The sequence below is a fragment of the Podarcis vaucheri genome, assembly GCF_965113315.1.
Source record: "Podarcis vaucheri genome assembly, chromosome: 13".
NCBI lineage: Eukaryota > Metazoa > Chordata > Lepidosauria > Squamata > Lacertidae > Podarcis > Podarcis vaucheri.
Genome location: NC_138751.1, coordinates 47,491,124 through 47,507,827, shown reverse-complemented (window position 1 = coordinate 47,507,827; position 16,704 = coordinate 47,491,124). Strand labels below are relative to the sequence as shown.

Below are 16,704 nucleotides of genomic sequence, written 5' to 3'. Positions count from 1 at the left end.
GAGGCAGGCTGCTTGGCTTTTCTCTAATTTGCAACAGCTTCTCTTTACCCACAACACTTGTTGTTTAGTCGCGTCCGACTCTTCATGACCCCATTGATCAGAGCACGCCAGGCACTCCTGTCTTCCACTGCCTCTCACAGCTTGGTCAAACCCATGTTAGAAGGTTTGAGAACACTGTCCAATCATCTTGCCCTCTGTCGTCCCCTTCTCCTTGTGCCCTCCATCTTTCCCAACATCAGGGTCTTTTCCAGGGAGTCTTCTCTTCTCATGAGGTGGCCAAAGAATTGGAGCTTCAGTTTCAGGATCTGTCCTTCGAGTGAGCACTCAGGGCTGATTTCCTTCAGAATGGATAGGTTTGATCTTCTTGCAGTCCATGGGACTCTCAAGAGTCTCCTCCAGCACCAAAATTCAAAAGCATCAATTCTTCGGCGATCAGCCTTCTTGATGGTCCAGCTCTCACTTCCATACATCACTACTGGGAAAACCATAGCTTTGACTATATGGTCCTTTGTCGGCAAGGTGATGTCTCTGCTTTTTAAGAATAACAACACAGAGAATAACAAATCAACAACTCAAATAAACTTTACCAGATCACCTGTTGGAGTAAGGCTAGCTGAACAAACCTGTTTTAAGCAGGTGCTTAAATTCCAGTGGTGTTGACGCCTGCCTGGTAATTTACCGGGAGAACATTCCAAAGGGCAGGTGCCACAACACTAAAAGCCCTGGGGAGTTTTCTTTGTAGATGCAAGGAACTTGTGACACCACTAGCAGTGCGTATTTCAAGGTATGCAGCAACCAGGCAGGGGTATGTAAGGTTAGGTGACCCTGAAGATAATCTGATCCCAAGTTGCTCAGGGCTTTGTCTGCTGGAAGCAGGATCTTAAACTTGTTCTGATAGCATATTAGCAGCCTGTGCAGTTCTTTCAGCAATGGTGTTGCATGTGAGCAAAAGGAAACCCTGCCGTCAGCAGCCTTGCTGCAGCATTCCTTATCAGTTGCAGCTTCTGGATCAGCCTTAAGGGAAAGCACTATGTTTTCTTTGCACCAGGAAAACCAAGATGTCCAATATACACAGGGAGAAAATACGAGGGTGCTGCTCCCTTCCAGAGGGATTGGGGCCTTTGGAAGGCCTTTTGGAACCAGAGAACCACAGCCTTTTCACAGCTCCATTGTTTGAGCTTCCATGCCAACATTTTCTGCAGCTTTCCAGTTCAACTTTTGCCAGGAGAAGTTGCAGTTCCACCCTTCAGTGTTAGAAATTAGCCAGGCGCCAGGCGCGTTTTGCCGCCGGTGTGGTTCCAATTGCGACGGTGCGGAGATCTCTGCATGCCAGACTGGGGGAAGCAAAATGTCACTGAACAGAAGGATCTAAAATGTGTCCCTTGAAGCTTGAATTTTGGGGTTTTTTCCTGGATTGTTTTATTTGGTGTTTTAATGTGTTGTAAACCTTGAGATTTGTTCCTTGGAATATAAATGAAATGAATCACCCTCATCACAAAAAGTGCCAATACATTCCATGGGGGTGGGGGGGATTCCCTGGTCCTGAATGGGGCAACTGTGCCCCTGAAGGACCAAGTGTGCAGCCTGGGAGTCATTTTGGACTCACAGCTGTCCATGGAGGCGCAGGTCAATTCTGTGTCCAGGGCGGCTGTCTACCAGCTCCATCTGGTATGCAAGCTGAGACCCTACCTGCCTGCGGACTGTCTTGCCAGAGTGGTACATGCTCTGGTTATCTCCCGCTTGGACTACTGCAATGTGCTCTACGTGGAGCTACCTTTGAAGATGACCCGGAAACTACAACTAATCCAGAATGCGGCAGCTAGACTGGTGACTGGGACTGGCCGCCGGGACCACATAACACCAGTCCTGAGAGATCTGCATTGGCTCCCAGTACGTTTCCGAGCACAATTCAAAGTGTTGGTGCTGACCTTTAAAGCCCTAAACGGCCTCGGCCCAGATGCTGAAGGAGCATCTCCACCCACATCGTTCAGCCCAGACACTGAGGTCCAGCGCCGAGAGCCTTCTGGCAGTTCCCTCATTGCGAGAAGTGAGCTTACAGGGAACCAGATAGAGAGCCTTCTCGGTAGTGGCGCCCACCCTGTGGAACACCCTCCCTTCAGATGTGAAGGAAATAGGCAGCTATCCTATCTTTAAAAGACATCTGAAGGCAGCCCTGTTCCGGGAAGTTTTTAATATTTAATGCTGTACTTTTTTTAACATTTGATTGGGAGCCGCCCAGAGTGGCTGGGGAAATTCAGCCAGATGGGCAGGGTATGTATGAATGAATGAATAAATAAATAAATAAATAAATAATGACCTAGGCCATTTGATTAGATTATATATCTGAGTTTCTGACACTGCTTGTGGGTCTGATACCACTTGTTGGTCTCCTTAAGACGCGGGAGACATATGGTGGTGTGTGAAGAATATTGCTTGTTGTTAATGCTCCTGTCATTGTGTGCTGTGCTTCAGAGGTGACTCATTGCAAAAGCAATTAGGGCTCCCTCTTTGTGTCAGACTGGCACTGTGCGTCTAGATCTCTTCTCTGCAGCGTTGCCCTGTTTGCTTGGAAGCCACAGCAGAATCCTTCCCTTGCTCCTGTTTTCCCATCCCCAGGCTTGGGCTCTTCCCGGACTGGGATTTGAACATTAGGTAAAGGTAAAGGGACCCCTGACCATTAGGTCCAGTCGTGGCCGACTCTGGGGTTGCGGCGCTCATCTCGCTTTACTGGCCGAGGGAGCCGGCGTACAGCTCCCTGGTCATGTGGCCAGCAGGACTAAGCCGCTTCTGGCGAACCAGAGCAGCGCACAGAAATGCTGTTTACCTTCCCGCCGGAGCAGTACCTACTTATCTACTTGCACTTTGATGTGCTTTCGAACTGCTAGGTTGGCAGGAGCAGGGACTGAACAACGGGAGCTCACCCCGTTGTGGGGATTCGAACCGCTGACCTTCTGATCGGCAAGTCCTAGGCTCTGTGGTTTAACCCACAGCCCATCTTTTAAAAGCAGCTACAGCGAATGGGGCTGTGCCTTCAGGAGCTCGTGTGCAGAGCACCCAGCCCTCCTGATAGTGGCATGTTGAGCTCTGGGTAGATATGTCCGGGGCTAGTCCTATCATGCAGAAGGGGAATCGGGAGAGATGAGCTCCTGCGTCCCACCCACCTTTGCAATGCTTGGATTTTGTCGATTTGGCTCAGCGTGCGCAGTGGCCCTGCAGTCAAACTCTCTCTCTGATATTCCGGCACTTCGGCTGCCATGATCAGGTCCTGGCACAGCGTAGAGCTACAAGATGCCAAGAGCAAAAGTGGGCATCGCTGCTTCTGAACCGGAGCAATGAATGTCACTATCTCCCAGAGCAGATGATGGATTGGCTCCGTTCTGGGTGCAGAGTGCAGCTGTTCATTGCATTCCTTTGCCTGGCAAGAGAGTAGCAACTTGGATGAGTTGGGACATCGCAGGCAGCTCTGCCTGGCTTTTGTAACCGGGTGAGGGCGGAACTAGACATTACGAGATGCACTCGCAGCTGCTCCCGAAAACAGCTGCTGCCTTTTGACTCCTCCCCCCCTTCGCTGCCTGTGGCATGAAGTACAGCTGTGTCCCATTCCTTAGTGCCACACTGTGCCACATTAACCCCACCTCACCCCTCTCAGTGGTCGCTGGCTGAGATGGGGATCTGCAAAAACCCAGGTGGTCATGGATGTTGTACTAGACCTTAGAGCAGAGGTAGTCAACCTGGTCCCTACTGCCTACTAGTGGGCGTTTCAGGATTCCAAGTGGGCAGTAGGGGGTTCTACGCCACATGTTACTGCAGCACTGGTGGGTGGTAAGGAAATTTTACCATCAAGAAAAATGCATTAGTGGGCATTAGGTATAAAAAGGTTGACTACCCCTGTGTTAGAGAATGTCAGGAGCGAGCCAGCAATAAATCGCGCGGAGTAAGTGGCGTTAACTCTTTAATAGCAGAAACAAGGCCATCTCAGGAGTGCCAGGCCTAAGGAGCACAACAACTCTTCTTGGTAGGTCTTTCCCCCATGAGGCAGTTGTAGAGAGGGAAGGTCCCTGCCTTCCCATAGCTGCCTAAGACTCCTGCTCTCCTGGGTCCTTCCCAAGCAATATGAGACTCCACCAGCACACCTGTCTCTGCTCCTCTCACTTCACACCTCTCCTGGTCCTGGGAGACCAGGGCGAAGGGGAGCTTTTCACAGCAGAAGGGGGAGACACCCTGGCTTCTTCACCAGCCTGACTCAGCTCTGCCTCTTGGCCTCCCTCCTGCTTCAGCTTCTGCCTCTGATTTTGGACTGCTGTCTGCCACAACCTCTTCCTGCTCACTAAACCCTGTTACCTCTTCAGCTTCCCAGGCTCTGAGGCTTCTTCCCGGGAGGGCCTCCCCCCATCCACTTGCATCCAGCCGATCCATGACATTGAAGGGGAGATGAGAGCTAGGCACGTAGCTGTTGGTTTCTTGGCGGCAGCCACACGCATCTCATGACACCTTGCTTCACCCTGCACACTTTGTTCTGGTGTGGGAAGAAGGGCTCAGTGCTCCAGCACTGGAAATAGTAATAGAGGGCATCTCAGCGCTTGGAGCATACCTCTCCCTTGCCACCGAGTCAGCACAGTCGTTCACGTTATACAGTGGTGCCTCGCAAGACGAAATTAATTCGTTCCACGATTTTTTTCGTCTTGCGAAGCACGGTGTCAGAAAAGTTTTGGAAAAGCTTCATAAATCACCCAAAACCTCAAAAAAGGCTACCACACCGCGTTCTATGAGTTGCTCCTCGAACTCAAGTCGCAACTGTATTAACGGTGTTAAGAAAAAGGAAACAAACTTGCAAGACGTTTCCGTCTTGCGAAGCAAGCCCATAGGGAAAATCGTCTTGCGAAGCAGCTCAAAAAAACCAAAAACCCTTTCGTCTAGCGAGTTTTTTGTCTTGCGAGGTACCACTGTATTTGAGATTGCAGGTCAGAAATCACATCCAGCTAGCTTCCTCCCCAGCCTCTTCCTTTGGAAATGAAGGACTGGTCATTTCTTGCTGGTAGTAGTAGATGCTATCCAGGAGGGCAGTTCCTCAGCTGTGAAGTAGCAAGTGCTCCCGTCCCTAAGGACTAATCTAGAAGAGGACATTTCTTGCTAACGTAAGGGGAGGTTCAGAATGGGTCCAGTCTGGGCGGTGAGGGATCGCCCATTGGTTTGTCCCTTCCTCCTTTTGTCCATTATAAGCAAGCACCTATTCCTTCTTCCCTCCCAAGAAGCTGGACTCTGCTCACGCAGCTGAACTGAAACCTCCGAAAATGTCGTGCCACAGATCCATTGCTGTCCAGTGAGGCATTGGCAATTTGTGCCTCAAATCAAAACGTTTGCTCCCATTTGAGTTTTGGAGGGGCATGTGCTGTTGTGGATTTGGCTTCGGCAGAATATATAATTGCAGCATTATTTATGGCCTGGGACTCGGTTGGCGCTGTGGTCTAAACCACAGAGCCTAGGGCAGGGGTAAGCAGCCTAAGGCCCGGGGACTGGATGCGGCCCAATCGACATCTCAATCCGGCCCGCGGACGGTCCAGGAATCAGTGTGTTTTTACATGAGTAGAATGTGTCCTTTTATTTAAAATGCATCTCTGGGTTATTTGTGGGGCATAGGAATTCGTTCATTCCCCCCCCCAAAAAAAATATAGTCTGGCCCACCACATGGTCTGAGGGACGGTGGAGCAGCCCATGGCTGAAAAAGGTTGCTGACCCCTGGACTTGTTGGAAAATAAAACCCCTAGATGGTTGTCACCTTCAGAGGCTAAGGCACACAAGAAAGTCAATATGGAGGTCGGATGGCCAAAGTATTGTGAGATTTTGGAACAGGATGGAGACAAACTGAAATTAAAGAGTCATGAGAAACTGAAACCTAAGGTACAGGATTGGTTCCATTATTATCAAATAATGGAAGTTTATAAACAAGACAGGAAAATTGGCTTCCAGGTGGAAAAATCAAAACTAGAGACTGAATTGTTAGAACCCAATACTAAGAATTTATCAAGAATGTATAACCTGTTGTTGAAATGGAATACACAAGATGAAACAGTTAAGTCAGCTATGATTAAGTGGGCACAGGATATTGGTCATAACATTATGTTTGCGGACTGGGAAAGGTTGTGGAACATTGGGATTAAATTTACGGCATGTAATATTTTAAGAGAAAATATTATGAAAATGATCTATAGGTGGTACATGACCCCAGTCAAGCTTGCAAAAATCTACCATTTGCCTGACAATAAATGCTGGAAATGCAAAGAAACTGAAGGTACTTTCTACCACCTTTGGTGGACATGCCCGAAGATTAAGGCTTTCTGGGAAATGATCTATAATGAAATGAAAAAGGTACTTAAATGTACTTTCTCTAAGAAACCAGAGGCCTTCCTCTTGGGCATTGTCGGCCAATTGGTGCCAAAGAAAGATAGAACTTTTTTCATGTATGCAACAACAGCAGCAAGAATACTCATCGCTAAGTATTGGAAGACACAAGATCTACCCACCTTGGAAGAATGGCAGATGAAAGTGATGGACTATATGACATTGGGGTGAGCTCCCGTTGCTCGGTACTAGCAGTTTGAAAGCACGCCAGTGCAAGTAGATAAATAGGTACTGCTCTAGCGGGAAGGTAAATGGCGTTTCTGTGTGCTGCTCTGGTTCGCCAGAAGTGGCTTAGTCATGCTGGCCATATGACCTGGAAAGCTCGGCCAGTAAAGCGAGATGAGCGCCGCAACCCCAAGGTGCGGGAATTTGCTTCAGGCTACCTATTCTAAACAGAAGGTAAGTTAGTTCCCTGGCTTCCAGTCCACGGCGCCAAGGAATTTCCTGCATGACATTTTGAAAGTACAAAGCAATATACAGCATCTGTTTATAATTGCCACCACAAGCCAATGTTTGATATAGAACCTAGGTGCCAAATGGCTCCTTAAACCCAGGTTACAAAATGGAATGTCTAGTTGCCGTTTGGGGCAAGTCTTATTTTTCAAATGATGGGCTGACTGTGGTTGATTCTCAGTTAAACAACTGGCTGGTTCAAATGACAACCTTGAGCTGGGTTAGGAACTTTGAGAACTTAAGGAGGAAAAGTGACTTGGTCCAGGGACAGTCCACACACACACACATATATATATAGGCCTATTCCGACCTATTACGCGGGTGGCGCTGTGGGTAAAACCTCAGTGCCTAGGACTTGCTGATCGCATGGTTGGCGGTTCAAATCCCCGCGGCGGGGTGAGCTCCCGTCTTTTGGTCCCAGCTCCTGCCCACCTAGCAGTTCGAAAGCACCCCTAAAGTACAAGTAGATAAATAGGTACCACTTTATAGCGGGAAGGTAAACGGCGTTCCGTGCGCTGCACTGGTGCTGGCTCGCCAGAGCAGCTTCGTCACGCTGGCCACGTGACCCGGAAGTGTCTCCGGACAGCACTGGCCCCCGGCCTCTTAAGTGAGATGGGCGCACAACCCTAGAGTCGGACACGACTGGCCCGTACGGGCAGGGGTACCTTATTCCAACCTCTTTTTCTTAATAGTGACCTGGACCATTCATAACATAGGAATATTCTTCAGAACTGTGTGCAGGGCAGTGGGGTGGGTTAAGTGAAGATGAACTACTACAGTTTACTAGAATGTTATTGACTTCTCCTGCTCAGGCTGCACAGAAAAAGCATTTTGGTTCCAGAAATCCATTCTGATTGAGCAGATAAAATATAACTGATAGAACTCTACAGGGTGGGGTATTTGTGTGTGAAAACAGTCCTGATCCAATGATCCCCAGATGTCAGGCACCATCCTGGAGCCAGGCATCTTGACTTGGTTGTTAGTAGCCAATAGCCAGGTGTCAAATGTGCCTGGCACCTGGCTAATTTTGAACGCTGCTCACAGCCCTCTAAGACCAGTTGTTGTTTCCATTTTACAGAGGGGAACTGGGAAGCTATAATTTGCCCGTGGACACCCAATGGGAAACAATGACGGAATTGGGACTTGGAAATAGATATTCAGGAAAGCCAACTGTCTATCAGGAGACTCTTAGACAGGGAGAGGAATAATTTTGTTGTGTGGCGATCCTTACCTTATTACCCTAGGTCTGCTTTGGTGGTCAAACGCCAATTGCTAGACCCTCAATCTTTTCTTAAGTGCTGGGTCAATTCTTTTTTATTCCTGGTCTCCTGGATTCCTCCTCTTCTGGGCTCTGAAACTTAAAGCAATTCTGGCTGGAGGGAAAGCAACCTTTGGAAAACACTTTGGCAAGAAAAGAGGTTAAGCCTCCTGCACTTGCATTACTTCTGCAAACGGGGTTTTTTAGAAACTGTGTGTAGTTCTGTCTTTTTTTAAAAAAAGGTGTTGCCTCATTTTGCAGGCTGAGAACCTTCTGGGCCTCCAAACTGGATAGATTGTGTTTTGTATCTTGTATTTTTTTATGTTGGGAACCCCCCTGAAATCTACGAATGAAAGGTGGTATACAAATTAATTAAATAAATCTAAATTAGGAGGGCATTCAGGTATGCACGCACCCCAGGAAAGTTGAAATGAACCGGGAGGGTGAATGCTTGACGAAACCGCATACAAAAGGACTTAAATGCACATGTTTCCCAAATCTGATAGACACTCTTTTAAACAGTTTCTTAATTATGAGTTGAGGAGCTTTAAAACAACCGTAATATAAAACCAGGGTGTGTGGAGTTGTGCATGGGTCACTTACCATCTACTGGAAACCATTTATCATTCAGTCCTGCAAATTTGAAACTTCCAGATTTTAATTTCAAAAAACGTGTCGGCTCTGTGTGGAATTCTGTTTCAGCTGTTAAGGGATAAGCCCTCTACGTTAAAAGGCCGAATGCTATGTATAATCTCAAGCTAATGTTATGTGTGTTTCTTACACAGGCTCAACATACTATGACAATGTGCGCCCCCTTGCCTATCCTGACTCGGATGCTGTTCTCATCTGCTTTGACATTAGCCGCCCAGAGACCTTGGACAGTGTCCTTAAAAAGGTGAGCCAGCTAGAATGGGCTGGGGAGTTTGGGATGGGGCAGGGGATGATCTTTCAGTCTGGGGAGAGCTGACAGCGGGACTCCAGAATCACAGTTGTGCTCTAAGCTGGCTTGGACGACACTCGAACTCAGGACGCACGGGAGAAACGTGCTAAGAGGAAGGCATGCTTGGCAAATCCACACCATGGTCAACTCCCGTCTGGAAACCAATGTCCCCACTGTGGAAGGAGTTGTGGATCCAGAATTGGCCTCCACAGTCACCTATGGACTCATTGTTAAAACCGTGTTTATGGAAGACAATCTTACTCGGCTACAAGGGATCACCAAAGGAGAAGAAGAAGAGGCAGCTCTAAGCTTTGGTTTCTGACATAGTTTCCCTTCCGGAGCTTGCGTTCTGGGAATTTGGGGATGGGACTCCAGGGGAAAGACTCTAGTCCTCATGCCTAGAATATCTCTGACAACTCGCCGGCAAATGCTGCTATCCAGGGAGCGCTGTCCACGTGCGAAAACAGGAGACTGCAAATGGAACAGCCATGCTGTTCTTCTCACATCTATTTGTGGAATATTCTGTGCCAGCTGTGGATTATGGTCAGCATAACCGAAAGCCCCCAATGTGCCTGGCAACATTGCATATTTAGCTTCTTCGTTCTTTAAATCAGAACGGCTGGAGCCAAGAGCTGTTTCTGTTACGTGACACTGTGGGTGAGGCTTTAACTTCATATTATTTTAGTTAAAAGTTCCCAGAAGTCGATGCCTCAGGACTTGGAACCCACCTAGTCCCAACTGCATGCTCAGTGACTTCTGGGTGGGGGGGAAACTAAGAGGGTTTTGAAATAGGCTGTCTCTGCGCATTCTGGCAAATTGTTCCTGTTCCCATCTATACCCTGCACTGCTCACCTTCGGTTTGTCTCTGCAGAAACCCTCCCAGAGGCTTTGAGGGGAACGCGCGGAGGGTTTTTTGAAGCTTAAAACAAATGGGTGTCCCATAGGACTTCTTTTCCGAACAGCTTTCTGCTTCCCTCCAGTGAACACTGCACAGGCTTGTGTGGCAGAAATTGCTCCTCAGGTGCTGCGAAGCAGAAATCAGGGGGTGTAGCTTTTTGATACTGATATAAATATGGGAGGTTTTGAAAGCGGAGTGTTGTGCCCCCAGGCTGAAATGTGAATGCGTTGGGGAGGGGCGGGGAGCCCTCGTAATTGCTGCCCGTTGGGTGCAAAACTGGAGTTGGCTGCAAAATAGGAACCGGCTTTTTCCCACTGAGCTTTGGCTCCACACAGCTTGTAAGGCCAGAGGGGAAGGGAAGTCATTTGACGCTCTTTGAATAAACAACTTTGTAGAGACTTGATTTCTACTGAGCTGAGGCTCGGTGGAGACACCAAGGTGACCCAAATTCAGTGCCAGAAATCTGTATGAACAATGCAAATAATCCTGAATTTTCCCATTTGTGCTTCTGTTATTTGCTGGTAGGAAAAACCCTCTCCAAAGATTTATTCAAGGCTGTGTAGCAGTCCCCATCACTGACGGAACCTGTCTCAGCCCAGCCCCATAACACTGGAGACTTTCCCATACTTTGAAGTGTTTTCAGCCTCACGGGCTAGAAACTTGCTTTTATAGCTGATGTTTGAAGCAGAGATTCTTGGAATACTGAAGTACGTTGGCCAATACCAATTTCTGTTCCTGGGGTGGTGCGAGAATAAAGTCATGGAACGGGCACAGCAGCGAAAAGAAAAGGAAGCCTTAGAGTATATGCAGAGAGCAGAGCCATCATCACTGAGCAAAACAAGCCAGACTCTGCCAATATATTATTTAGATGCCCAAGCAGCCAGGCATTGTGCAAAAACTGTTGAAAGAGAACATGTCGCAACCTGAAAGCTTTACAATAGAAATCTTCAGCTTGTAATCTAAATTTTGCAAAGGGGTAGTGTATCATTTTTATGTGCTGAATATCAGCAAGCAACGCCCTTTCCTTTCCTGGAACGCTGGTTTTCAGTATTGTTGCTGATTTATGGAATGTGGCATCGCATGAAAAAACATTACCGGCTGTATTTTGCTGCTCGTCTAAATAGCAACAAGTGTTGCGGCGGAGAGCGCTTTTTAAAAATGGCAAATGGAAAAGGCCAGAAGCATAATAGAGGTGAGAGGTGTCGGGGACTGGCTGGACCGAAGAGGAGTGGTGGGAGCCCCAAGGGAAACCCCAGAGGAGGAAGGATTAGAGCCCGGGGATTGGTGGTGGGACACTGAGGAGGGGTCAGAGAGAGAACTGGATGCTGAAGGGGCAACGGGGTTTAGTGAGCAGGGAGAGCCGGTGACAGGGAGCAGTTCAGACTCAGAGGATGAAGCAGAGGAGGGGGGTTCAAGAGGCTGCTGAAGAATCATGGGATCTCCCTGCGACAAGGTCACCTCCCTGCTGGTCTCCAAGAACGCGCAGGATAATAAGAGCAGAACAGAGGCCAGAGGTGCACAGACGCAGTTTGAGACTGCTTGGGAAACATCTGGGAGAGGAGGAGCCTTAGACGGGGTGGAAGGCAGGGGACTTCAGTTCTGGAAACTGCTCCATAGGGACAAGACCTGCTGAGAAATGTTACTGAATTGTATGCCGTTTCCTTGAATAGAGAGTTAACTTCATTGACAACGGAGCCTTGCATCTCTCGTGCTGACCTGAGTCTGACTCCAGCCCTGACAGCAGGTGACTGAGCCAGTTTTTCTAACCCCGCTGTTCTTTATTTCCCGATTTTGTTCCCCCGCAGTGGCAGGGGGAGACGCAGGAGTTCTGCCCCAGCGCCAAGGTGGTTCTGGTGGGCTGCAAACTGGACATGCGCACCGACCTGAACACTTTACGGGAACTTTCCAAACAGCGCCTTATCCCCGTCACACATGAGCAGGTATGTTGCCGTCGTCATTGTTGTTTTCCTTAGAGCCTGGGCTCACCGTGCGTAACTCAGTGTTAGGCCTCAGTTTCAAGATACGTTAATAAAAACGGAGACTGGCTCTGAGCAGGCAAAAAGTGTATTTCAAGTAAGTGAGATAGGAAGTCCTTGGTGCCATAAGATGTGGGTGTGAAGCAGGCTTGAGCCTGCCCACCCCCTGTAGCACCTCCGCTTTTAAAAACTGATCATTGGCCTTGAGATAATAATAATAATAATAATAATAATAATAATAATAATAATAATAATAATAATAATATGCCGCCCATCTGACTGGGTTACCCCAGACACTCTGAGTGGCTTCCAGTAAATTAAAACACAGTAAGACAGTACAAGGGACGTGGATGGCGCTGTGGGTTAAACCACAGAGCCTAGGACTTGCCGATCAGAAGGTCAGTGGTTCGAATCCCCGTGACGGTGTGAGCTCCCGTTGCTCGGTCCCTGTTCCTGCCCACCTAGCAGTTCGAAAGCACGTCAAAGTGCAAGTAGATAAATAGGTACTGCTCCAGCGGGAAGGTAAACGGCGTTTCCGGACGCTGCTCTGTTTCGCCAGAAGTGGCTTAGTCATGCTGGCCACATGAGTCGGAAGCTGTACGCCGGCTCCCTTGGCCAGTAAAGCGAGATGAGCCCCACAACCCCAGAGTTGATCACGACTGGACCTAATGGTCAGGGGTCCCTTTACCTTTAAGACAGCAAACATTAAAAACTTAGGGTTCAGAAGTCTGAAGGATGTATAGATTCTTGCATCTGACATGTGCAGGAGCCAAACGTATGTATTGCCCCAGTTGACTACAAGCACCCAGTGCATGTAAGCTACGTTTATCTTCTCTGGTTTATGCACTTGTGTGTGCATGTGTGTGTGTGAACTCCCTACCCCCAGAAGTGTTTTCTGGCAGGAAATGAGTGGAAGGCAGCGGGGGGGGGGAAGGACCGCAGGGCAGGTAATTGCAGGTGATGTGAGCTAACGAGCCAGCCCATGTTCTCAGGGCTGCTAATTAATCTGCAAAATGGGGGGGAATGCTTTCCCAAGCCATATATGGTCATGTTTTTAAAGAATTCCTCTCTATCCTATCTGTGCTGCAGCCCACCCTGTGGCCAATGAAATGAGCAGGACAGAAACCAAGGTGAATAAAACCCCAATCCTGTATGTACAGAGGCAAGTGTATCTGAAGTACAAGGCAGGAAGGGACAAAGTGCCAGAGGCAGTGCACTCTGCGATGCTCCTTTTGCACTTTTCCCTGGGGGGGGGCAGGGGACAGAGGGGAGCCGAATGGCAACTGAGAGCGTTAGTCTCTGCGTGCCAACCCAACAAGGCAAGTGCTTAACATTGCTTTGCACTCCGGCACTCACAAACCCCAGCCTTTTTCTCACCCCTCGCTAGTTTTACACACCAGCCCTTCCTCCCTTGCTCGTTTTGTGTTATATATATATATATATTTTAAAAGAAGCACTTTGCTCTCTTTCTACCTTCTAGGGAAAAAACTAAAATTAACTGCTAGCTGTGATGTTAAAGAAACACATGGAGTTAGCAGCGTCTAGGGAAGGTGGTGAGCTGAAAGCATCTGGTGGGGGCTCCATATTAGTGCTAGGAGTACAAATACTGTGGGGTGGGGGGTTTAGAGGACGGAAGGGAGCAGGTCTTGGCAAAATCAAGGGGGAGGCTTATGAAACCAAGGTGAGAGAGAGAGAGGGAAAAAGCAGAAGAATAAATATGGGGGCCAAATTCTGGCATAATGTTTTGTTGCTTTTCTCCCCACCCGCTCCACCCCCTTTCCCCCCTGCACAGGGCAGCATTTTGGCCAGGCAGCTGGGAGCCGTGGCGTACGTGGAATGCTCTTCCAAGGTTTCGGAGAACAGCGTGCGGGACGTTTTCCACGTGACCACCCTGGCGTCCGTCAACCGCATCCACAAGCACCTCAAGCGCAGCAACTCAAAGCGAGGGCTGAAGCGGGCGGCACAGTTGCCCGCTCGGACGGACTTGTTGACTGACCCCGAGATCCGCAAAGACCGGGCTAAGAGCTGCTCGGTGATGTGAGAGGAGACGGAGGAGACCCCCCCTGAGGGGCCGAAGCAGAGCACTGCCTGTCTTGTTCATATCTCTTTGTACAGTATTTGGTCAGGGGGAGGTCTCTGCGCCGTTCCCCAGGATGTAGGCCCGAGGGAAAACAGGCAGCCTTCCCCCTGAAAAAAAAACGTTTCTGCCTGAAGCCGCGAAATGCTATGCATACATTGACAACGTCTGGATGTGGGGCTAGTATTGCACAGGACACAGAAAATGCTCAGGTAGCGGATGACCTCCAAGGAAAAGGAGCGCATCACTGCGTGAGGCACAGATATCGGGGGTGGGGGTGGGTGGGCAGAAATCTTCTTATTCTCTTCAGAGCAATTATTTTGGAGCTAGCGTACGATGTTTAGGTTGCCCGGGCCACTGGCCTCTTTGTACAGCCATGGCGTGGGGCAGTCAAGCCATGCCTTTAGCATGTGTACATGTGTGTGCGTGCGTGTTTGTGAATTGTATGCGCAAGGCGAAGTGCGGGGCTAGCGTTCCCGCACGGGTCCGGTCGCGGAATAAAGAGCTGCGGATGGGTTGGCAGAAAAAAAGGTGGTCATTTGAGAAGACAAAATGGCGGCGGGTGTGGGTAGGGTGCGCGTCGGTTTGGGAAAGGTGGGAGAAAGATGGTAGCGGAGGCTGGGGGGGGGCTGAAACGCTTTGTAGGGGAATGGTAAACAGAAGTGCATTTAAGGCCTTGGACCATGGGGTAGCTTCACTACTGAACAGGTGAGGCACGGCCAGGTAGGTGGCTGGCAGGACGGTTGGAGAGGTCAGGAGCTGTGTCATTGGGAGCCATCTTTTCCTCACAGCATCCTCTCAGTCACACCCTCTAGTGCCTTCAATTGCAGGACATCCGTGCCTCTCTCAGACCGAACCTCTCAGCAGTGGCGTAGCGTGGGTTGTCAGCACCCGGGGCAAGGCAAGTAATTTGTGCCCCCTAACCCGTGGATTTGCGCCCCATAACCCCCAGATGTTGCGCCCGGTGCGGCCGGCCCCCCCTGCACCCCACACTACGCCACTGCCTCTCAGAGCCACTCCAGCGTCACAGAAGGAGGCCATTCCCCCCCCCCGTTGCCGTGCCTTCACCACTCTCTTGTTGCTTGAAATGCTTTTGACCACTGCATTGAGGCTGATGCCAAAGCAGAATTTGGGTGGGAGTTCTTTCCTCATATCTTTTCCCTGGGGAAAAAGGAGGGGAGGAGACGGAAGGACAGCTCCACTTCTGTGCCACGGGTAGTAAATTAAACAGGACATTGTATTGGCAATTTATTGCTGCTGTTGGCTTCCAGTTCCGCGGCGCTGCATGGTTCTGGTTTGCGCCAAAGAGAAGTCGTTCTTTCGTTTTCCCTCAAAGCACATTTGTATCTGAAGTCTCTCCTTCCCACGTTGTATCTGGACGATGCTGCTTTGGGGCAGCACGTTTATCGGGAGGTATGGAAATGCCGCCATGCAAATTCCCTCTTGAGAGGATTTGGAGAAATGGGTTTGATAGACAGGAGCGCAGCGTACGTGTGTGTCAAGAGGCCAGGAAGTATTGTCGCATTAGCATTCATTAAGGGCCCTGGCAGAGAGTGAGGTCGAACCACGGATTGTTGCCAATGGACAAATCTGCAGTGATTGGAGGAGGAGGAGAGGGAGAAAGCGGCTGACTTTTGGCCCTGGACCAGAGAAGGGAACAGAGGTGGCTGTGTGTGTCAAGCAACTTCTTCTTGCAAATCAAAATAATAACTCCATGCTCCCTAATATATCTGGGAATCCAGCATTGGGGTTGGGTACCATTTTAGGTTCTTGATGGGTGTAAAGCTCGTTCTTCCTAAAACACAAACCAATTTAATTTTCACCGCCACCATTAACTTTTTCCACCCTCTGGTGCCATCGAAGGACTTTTCTCTGGATCAAATGCATGCAAAACTCTAAGGGGATGTGGCGTCTCTGGGGTCCAAGCCTGCCTGCAAAGTGTGATTTGGTTGTGTGGGAAACCACCTCTGCATATGGTCAGGTGTTCTAGGACTAAGAAAAAATAAAACAAAATCTGGAGCGGTCATGTGCTTCTAACTAAGGGGAGCAAGGGGATTTTGGGGACAGAGCCCCCCGAGTTAAGCAAATGTCTTGTAGGCTGATCTCATACTCTCCAACATTTCTCTGATGAAATTAGGGGAAACACTGAACATTTTTTAAAAAAACTTCTCTATACAGGGCTGCCTTCAGATGTCTTCTAAAGTTTGCCTAGTTACTTATCTCCTTGGCTTTGGGGTCACATAACTCCATACCCTCCAACATTTCTCCGGCGAAAACGAGGATGTTCTAAAGAAAAGTGGGACATTCTGGGATCAAATCAGAAACCGGGACAGCTTCTGTAAATCCCTGGAAAATGGGGGCAGTTGGAGGGTCTGTGATCTACCATGGCAGCACCCACTGAGATCAGAGAGTGGCTGACCTATGACCCTCCAGATGTTTTTGGGTACATGGCAGAATTCAGGCCACAAACTTGCCAACCCTGCTTATAGGTCTTGGTTTGAGCTAGGCCTCGGGTGTATCTCTGCATATGACGAAGAAGGGAGGTCTCCATTTTCTACCTCTCCTCTGAGCAGCCAGTGCCTTGTCCACACACACACATCAGGACTTCAGGACTCTTGAGATTGCAGAGGCTGCTTTCTACTCTTGGTAGCCATCTCTTCTCGGTGGCTTCTCCCTTTCGAGTTAGCGGGCTGAGTGCCGCAG

At 49.1% G+C, this 16,704-nt stretch overlaps 1 protein-coding gene across 1 annotated transcript in view; it reads left to right on the top strand.

Moving 5' to 3' along the window:
• The window catches only part of RND2 (Rho family GTPase 2), a 37,085-nt gene extending 22,554 nt beyond the window's left edge, over nt 1-14,531 (top strand). Inside the window, exons 3-5 of the mRNA XM_082195133.1 lie at nt 8,896-9,005; nt 11,754-11,888; nt 13,717-14,531. Coding sequence (XP_082051259.1) covers nt 8,896-9,005; nt 11,754-11,888; nt 13,717-13,965 — 494 coding nt within the window. The 3' untranslated portion in view covers nt 13,966-14,531. The remainder of the gene's footprint in view (nt 1-8,895; nt 9,006-11,753; nt 11,889-13,716) is intronic.
• The last annotated feature ends 2,173 nt before the right edge of the window (nt 14,532-16,704 follow it).